The 8,518-nt window shown below is 36.4% G+C and overlaps 1 protein-coding gene across 1 annotated transcript; it reads right to left on the bottom strand.

The window, feature by feature from the left end:
- Window positions 1-5,331: 5,331 nt before the first annotated feature.
- LOC145132400 (histidine-containing phosphotransfer protein 1-like) lies at window positions 5,332-8,258 on the bottom strand. Its single transcript, XM_079067173.1, has 7 exons — window positions 8,076-8,258; window positions 6,585-6,689; window positions 6,231-6,361; window positions 6,059-6,127; window positions 5,851-5,922; window positions 5,640-5,712; window positions 5,332-5,561 (listed from the first exon to the last, which is right to left on the bottom strand). Exons 2-7 carry the CDS (start codon window positions 6,645-6,647, stop codon window positions 5,511-5,513), a joined length of 459 nt encoding a protein of 152 aa, XP_078923299.1. The 5' UTR covers window positions 6,648-6,689; window positions 8,076-8,258; the 3' UTR covers window positions 5,332-5,510.
- Between the last annotated feature and the right edge of the window lie 260 nt (window positions 8,259-8,518).

Below are 8,518 nucleotides of genomic sequence, written 5' to 3'. Positions count from 1 at the left end.
TATAATAATAGCTATCATGCGAGTATCGACCGTCCTCCCTTCGAGATGTTATACGGGAGGAAGTGCAGAACCCCGATATGTTGGGGTGAGGTTAGCCAGAGGGTCTTGGGGAGCACCGAAGTGGTGCTCAAGACGACAGAGAGGATTCAGCAGGTTCGGAGCAGACTTCAGACTGCTCAGAGTCGGCATAAAAGTTATGCCGACAAGCGCCAATCGGATCTGGAGTTTCAGGTCGGGGATATGGTTCTTCTGAAGGTGTCGCCATATAAGGCCGTCATCCGATTCAGGAAACGGGGCAAGTTGGGTCCCAGGTACATTGGACTATTCAGGGTCCTAACCAGAGTGGTCAAGGTGGCATATAGGTTGGATCTGCCAGCCGAACTCAGTCAGATTCATAGCACTTTTCACGTCTCCCAGTTACGGAAATGTTTGGTGGACGACTCAGCAGTGGTACCCTTAGAGGATATTCAGGTCGATGACAGCCTGAATTATATTGAGTGGCCTGTAGCGATTCTCGACCGGAAGTCGAAGGATCTGAGGAATAAGAAGGTGGAGCTCGTGAAGGTGCAATGGCAGCACCGGAAGGGCTCGAAATGGACTTGGGAGCCGGTGGATGAGATGATGGAGCATTACCCAGAGCTTTTCCAGGAACGAGCAGCAGACTTCGAGGACGAAGTCTAAAATAAGTGGGGGAGATTTGTAGCACCTGGTTCCTGGTATGTATTTTAATTAAGTAATTTTGCATTTTTGGCCTGGGACTCGGCGAGTTGAAGGCCCAACTCGCCGAGTAGAAGCGGGAAGAGACGCGGGATTTAAGTGATGGACTCGTCGAGTCGGGTCCCGGACTCGACGAGTAGGCTCTGACCGGACAAAACCCTAATATGAGGGTTTGCACCCTATTTAAACAACCTTATACAGCCTCCATCGCCCCTTTATGCTCCCAGAAACCCTCCATAGCAAACCCTAAGTGTTTTGGTGCAAGATCTAAGGCTTTTGAGTGATTTTTGTGGGTTTTGACCTCAAGGAAGGAGGAAGGACATAGAAGGATCAAGAGGAGACTGAAGGATTCGAGTTTGGTTCATCATTTGCAGTCTTTGAAAGGTATAAAGTCTGTACCTTGCTTGCTTGTTTGTTAGATCCCTTTTTGGGGAAGATTTAGGGCTTTTTAAGCCATATGAGGTAGCCAACCATGATTGCAAACATGGTTGGGGGTCAAGACTTCGGATATAAGTCTTGGGAAGAGTCACAAGGCAGATTTGGGTTGCTTTTGCACCCAAGGAAGGCCTCATGCAACAAAAGAGCCATTTTAGAGCCTTTTTGGCTCAAAAGTCCCATGCATGCACGTAAAGTTCGTAACTTTACGTGCTAGATCGAGCTTAGGGGCTTGGATCTATCATTTGGACAAGTGTTGTACATCAGAAATCGAGGATTTAGGGTGTGGACGTTATCGACTCGGCGAGTCTGTTCTTGGGGCTCGACGAGTCCAAGGCTTTGAGTTCCATATATGTTGAGGGTCAAAGAACTCAGTTGGGTGTTAGAAGGGTTGTAGCAGGACAGAAAGAGTGACCCAACGCATTGGACTTAGTTTTAGACCTGGAGTTCATGGGACTCAACGAGTGCTAGAACAGACTCGGCGAGTCCAAGGCAATCTTCTTATGATTGAAGATGAACTCGACGAGTTGTTCATACAACTCGGCGAGTCAAGGTTAGAACTTGTTCATCAGATGAATGTGAACTCGACGAGTTGTTCATACAACTCGGCGAGTCAGATGAAGGTCCATTTGATGTTCATATCGAAGAGGAACTCGTTGAGTCGTCGCTAAACTCGACGAGTAGGGTCGTGAATGAGGACAGTTGGAGAGATAGGGACTCGACGAGTTGGCGGCCCAACTCGACGGGTCGGGTCAACTGGAAGTTGACTTTGACTTTGACTTGGACTTGGTCAGGGGTAAAATGGTCATTTTACCCTAAGAGTAGATATCAGATTCTGACTGAGTGTTTTGTGGGAATTGTAGCCGGAGGATTTCCGGAGCAGCAGCGGACAGAGGTTCCCGCACAGATTATCAGCAGCTACTCGTACGAGGTGAGTTTCCTTCCAGTAGGGGTGGGTCTAAGGCCACAATGCCGGCCCACCAAAGAGGAGTATTTAGAAGATGATTGTCTTTGTGATAATTATCTTGGTCTGGTTACGTGCTTTGGTCATGAGTTTTATCTGTATGATATGTTACGTGTATAATAGGGATTAGTTTCCCTGACAGCGGTCCTTAGGACCGAAGGGTAGGTCAGTACCCGGATATGCCTGACTGTATGTTTATGTCTTGTTGATTGTATGCTAGTGGTAGGGGGTGGAATAGTCCCCAGTTACCGGTTGAAAGATACCGATGACAGTTACCGGTTGAAAGATACCGATGATGATTACCGGTTGAAAGATACCGATGATGATTACCGGTTGAAAGATACCGACGATGATTACCGGTTGAAAGATACCGATGATATTGAATGGTATGTGGTATGAGGGGGGAACTTACTAAGCTTTGTGCTTACGGTTTCGGTTTTGTTTTCAGGTACCTCTTCGTCTAAGGGGAAGGAGCCGGCGGCGTAGCATCGCATCACACACACACATATAATTCCGCATCGGACTTTCTGGGATTGTACTCTGATTTTCCTTATTTTTGATGTCATGGTTTGGGACACAACATTATGATTTTGTAATGTGTTGCTTTATTGACAGTGTTATGGTAAAATCTTTTAAAAATTATTAATTTAAAAATGAAATTTTCGGGCTTGAATTTTGGGATGTTATAAAAAACCTCTTCAAACCACTTTTTGTTGCGCGGCGCAGCACACGCGCAACACTTTCCCTCTCACACCAGTTTATTTTTTGGAAGGCTTCAGACTACAAAACCTTTGCGCGTGTGCTGTGTGGCGTAACACTTGACTTGCCTCTTCAAACCTCTTCAGCTTTCATTTTTTCCAAGGTTTTTTTAGAACTTTGGTATAACTTATTTTTTTTTTAACTTATTTTTTTTTTAACTTTGATTTTTTTTAACTTTTATTTTCGGATTTGATACAATTTTTTTTATAGTTTCCACAAATTTTTTTAACTTGATTTAAAAAAATAACTTTGATTTTTTTAATTTTTTTACCGTTTCTGTTAATAATATTTTCAGTTTCAGTTGCATCTTTTTTAACGTGTGTAATTTTTTACGAATTTTGTAGACATCGTTTGCAATACTTTCTTAAAATTTTTTATTATTTTCTTTTTTTATGGTTTTTACAATTAGTTTTTTTCTAGAATAAAACTGTTAGCTTCTTTTATATTTTTTTAAGTTTTTTTAAAAAAGTTTTATATTTTTGTTTTTTTACATATTCTTTTTAGTATTCTTTCAATGTTTTAAGACTAGAATTATTAAAATTTCGGTGTTGAGAACTATTTTCAGTTTATAAAGTTAGTTTATTTAAATTTCAGCTTACTGCAGCAGTCTGCAGATATTAAAAAACAAACACGCTTCTTATTATAGGTTGTAGCCGTTTGTTCCACCTCTTCTGCTACAGAGGATTGCAGAGGTGGTCCGCAGACTTAATGAACTTTGTCTTCGAAAAAACAAACTGCACCTTAGATCTGAAGCCTTTGATTGAGAATCAACTACTTCTGACGAATCATCACATAAACCAGAGCTAGAATTAGAATCAATTTTACCAGAACGAGCCACGATTAATGCTCGATTAGAAAAAAATCTTCAAATTGGTGTACCCGAGCTTTGATTTGGTTGAATGAAATCGTAGTTTTTAGAATAAGAATCAGAAACAATCTCTTCATGTTTTTCTTGAGAGATTGGAAACAAAGTCTAATCATGAACGAACTTTGAATCGATGAAAGGAAAATGTAATCACAATTCAAGATCAGAATATGAATCAGAACATTGAAAATCAAAATGATAGTGAATCATAATCGATTTTTAGGGTTTTAACGAGAAGAAATTAGAATATTTTAACTCAAAATCACTCACAGATATAAAATCAAGAAGAAATTATAGTATTATACGTCACCTGGATTAACTCTAAATGCAAAATCTGAATCTGATTCTGAATGACCCATTTGTTGTAAAACCAAGTTTTGATTTCGTTTGATTCCATAATGTTGATGCTCGAGAACTTGATCCGATTTTATGATTAATCTGAAACAAATTTGTGAAGGAAGCAGAAGATGTTGATGATCGAGATTTGGATCAAATGGGTTTTAGTGTTCTTATCTAGGGTTTTTAGGAAAAATACCGAGTGTTTTTTGTGAGCTGAATGAAAAAGAATGTAAAATTCCATTTTTGCCCCTCCGTGTCTTATTCTAATCCCAAAATTCCATTTATTTACAAAAATGTCACCGCCTACTTTATGCTCCTTATGGTTTAATCTGATTTAATATCAGCATTTGGTTATTCAAGATGAATGGTCAAGATTTGGTCTCTCCGTCTCACAAAATATAGTGGTCTCACATGAACCTAACCCTATATAGTGGTCTCACATGAACCTAACCCTATATATATATATATATATATATATATATATATATATATATATATATATATATATATATATTACAATTAAGGGTCTCCGCCTAGGCGCCGATTAAACCGATTAGTCCTTTAACGCCAATCGACCATCCTTTTACAACCTTGATAAAAACCTATACCACCTTGTTAAGAACCAAAAAAATTCAGAACCATGGCCCAAAATAACCACACAGATCAGTCACTATCACTAGACATTGGTGCATAACTCAATATGTAGAAGATATCGATCCATCTGTACGTGATCCATTTGTACGTGAGCTACAATAACAAACAACCCCGCAATCTTGTGCATATTAATAAAACATACAATTACATCGGTAAATTACGTGAATAACCCGAATTCATTGACAAAATTTATTTCATTAGAATAAATTATACAGATCAAATATCCTTACAAGTATTTCACTAATATATGAAAAACGCAATTAATGTAACATGCTAATCAAGTGATTTCAAGAATGACATAGAGCCGTGTATTTACTTATTATAGTAACCTTCCCTTCGTATATGCAAAGATAAAAATATCAAGAACTTAAATTAGTGAAAATACTTTCATTTATTTACACAGAAAAATAAATCCATAATCATAAACAATAGCCAAATAGATAACTACAAATATGCATGTTACAACAAACAGACCATATTATTTTTTGCTCACATGTTAACCAATCAAATTTGTCAAAAACAATTATAAAACACAAAAATGAAGTCGATAAACATACCATAAAAAGCGGTATTCACACAAGAAAGTAGACAAGGTAGGTTACAACAAGAAGCAAGATACACATCATTCTAATAATCAAACATAACATACAAAGTTGATAAATATGACGATGAAGTTTTCAGATGAAAAAACAATAAATAGTAAATAGTAAAGAAGGTATTCACATAATCTCTACTCACTAGCTTTCCATATGAAAACCACCAAACATACAAACCTATTCATTCCATCATAGGGATCGATCCCCCTGCTTGCAAGATTTGTTGCTCCAACTGCATTGCAGAATAAACAAATATATGGAACAAGGGTAAAAACGTAAATAAATAACTATCTTTTGGTAGCAGACATACCCTGAACAAGGCTTCCAGTTTGTTCCTAACCAGAATGTATTCATGTTTTGCTTGCTGCAGACACTGCAGACACCTGTAACCACAAGCCATCAGACTAGAAACCAAGTATTGAGAATAGGGGTATTTCTGTACTTTTTTTAGCATGATTTATCCAGACAGCAGTTAATAGGATGGATACATAAAGATTAAAGAAGCAGAGGGTGTTACTGACCCCTCAAGGTTTTTCTCCTCACAGAAGTTCCTGAAGTGAACACACATGTTTGTGACTCGTTGTGCCCCTATGCTGTAACAACATATATATTCCAAAAAACAATTTAATATTCTTTTCAATCTTCTAAACATTGTAACAAAAATTGGTGTATAAAACTATAAATTATATAAAAACTGTAATTTTTTATCAAAGATGCGCAAAAACTGACCTGGAACTACTACCCTTGAACTGGTGAACATGAGAATCAACCTGCTTATAATCCACAGTCTTCTGTTGACTTTTTGGTCAAAAAAAAAAAAAAGATTAAGACAAGGAACAGATCACTATAGTCTAAAATACGTAAAGAAATAAGAATCTTGATCAGAGAAAAAGAAGCTTACAGAGCAGTTGCCAAATTGTTAAGAAGCTTCTCAGAGTCTTCAAAGAAAAGGGACACCACTTCAACCACAAAGTCAGGGTTGCTCTCATCTTGCAGCTTCTGAAGTTGTGTGAATTGATCATCAAGATATCCCTATAAAACACCCAAAAACCAATCCATAAATAAATTGAAGAATCCATCCAATTAAAACTTTTAAAGGATATTATACTTCAGCAAATCTACCAATTATGCTTTGCATTTGGATGAAATTGCTAAAAAGTACAATGCTCTAATACAAGAAAATGAAAGTTGAATCAATGGAAGTACATTGCTATTTCTTTTGTATTTAAACCCTGAGTTAAAAGAAATTACAAACCTCATTATACAGAGACGTTGTGTACTCAATAAATTGTCTTTGCAATTGAGTGACGGAAGCCATGGTTTCTTGCTTTTTGAAGAACGCCTTTCACACTACTTTTTCCTTCAAAATGAGAGAACAAAAAAAAACAATTCATTTATTGGGTTCCTTCAAAATGAGTAGACGTACATACATACATACAATTATATATATGTATATACGAGGCAAGAAGGTGCAAACTTAATGGTTGGGGAAAATATAGTATTGATTTATCAAAATGTGAGAACAAAATGACAACGCATTTATTTTAGTACAATTCCCCAAATAAGATTCTGTTTTGTTGCCAAAAGTGACGTGAGAACCTATCTTTTCGACAGGATCACATTCTCCAATTTCCTTACATGTTAATTTCACCTTTGATTTTATGGTGGGACACAAAAACCGCATTTAATGGCTTTCATCATTTTGAATTATTTAATTATTCCAAATACGGTTTCTTTAGGTTATCATAGTGATGCCATTAGTTGAAACTGATCTGTGATAATCGAGGCCAAAAATAATTCTTAAAAGCTACAAGAACTCATGTGATTCGTTTAGATTGTTGTAAACATATTTTTTTGATCCTATAATTAGAAGAAAAAATCAAATCTTGTACTTTCCACCCACGAAGAATCAACATTAAAAATTATTAGATAAAAGTCAAGATATCTTTGGGTCCCACACATATCAAGATAACAATAAAGAAAATAATCAAAGGTACAATTAACTCATTACACGTTTTTCCCCTTTCGGTTTCCACTTACAATTTTCACAAGAAGATTCCTCAATCAAACTTCATTTTAGAAAAATAAAAATTTATGGTTTGGTTTTGAGATTAAACACACAAGTATTCTCCAAAAAAGCAAAATATTAAGGACTTGATTACAAATCTAACACCAAGATTTCTAAAGTTGAATCAAATTATGAAAACTTTGACAAATTTCAAGAAATTATATCACATTTGAAGACCCCAGAAAACAGTAAATATGGAAAACAGCTTCATTTATGATTTTGTACTAAAATTTAAAGCGCCTTTATTAACTAAGAGGGATGATAGCAACTGTAACCCCTTCCTGACTCTAGACACTCCACTCGAACAATATTTAAATCTGGATTTAGAGGTTACTGAAAGACTGAAGTAATATGATTTCACCAAAAGAGAAACAAATACACATGAAGATGAAAAATAAAAACAAAAACACATTACAATCTAGAAAAGTGGATCGAAGACGGTTCTTCAGCTGATGAAATAAAATTATTGTACCCTACAGCATACTTCCAAGCTTACCCTAATCGATCTAAAAGTTCGCAATAAAAAACCCTAAATTTCACGTTGAGTGGATAAACCCAGAAGTTAATCACTGAAATTCATGTAACCCAGTAGGAAAAATCTCTAATTTTTTTTATGAAGTGGGTTAAAATGACAGATTGCAGCAAACACCCGGATAGAATAAAGAGGAGAATAGTTACCGACTGTGATACTGGTTTGCTCCGGCGAATCTGCTGTGGAGATCGGCGGAGAGAGAGTGGTCAACTTGGTGTAGTACCAACTACAAACAATACAGTAAAGCAAGGGGAAGATCGGAAACAAAAGAGAAGACAAAAGAGAGCATATGATTTTATTTTGCTTCACCCAAGATATTCGATTAGATTATCGCACGTTCTGAGACAAACTGGATCTTGTACGGTGGGGATTCATTGAATTTGGCAGGTTGGTGACCCCATCATTCATCCAAAAACAAATCAATTCATGATAAAATATTATTTTAAGTTCAATTTTAAAAAATATATATTTTTACATCTTGTAAAAGATTAAATCAAAGAGGAAGTGAAGATGTGAACAAACTAACAAACTTTAAATGTTTTCTCTTTTTCCATTAATGTATCACCTATTTGAATATTGAATAGTCTTT

This window comes from Lactuca virosa, chromosome 1 (genome assembly GCF_052849685.1).
Source record: "Lactuca virosa cultivar CGN04683 chromosome 1, Lactuca_virosa_CGN04683_v6, whole genome shotgun sequence".
Classification (NCBI taxonomy): Eukaryota; Viridiplantae; Streptophyta; class Magnoliopsida; order Asterales; family Asteraceae; genus Lactuca; species Lactuca virosa.
Note: the sequence above shows the minus strand (reverse complement) of the source record. Positions and strands in the feature narration are given on the sequence as shown.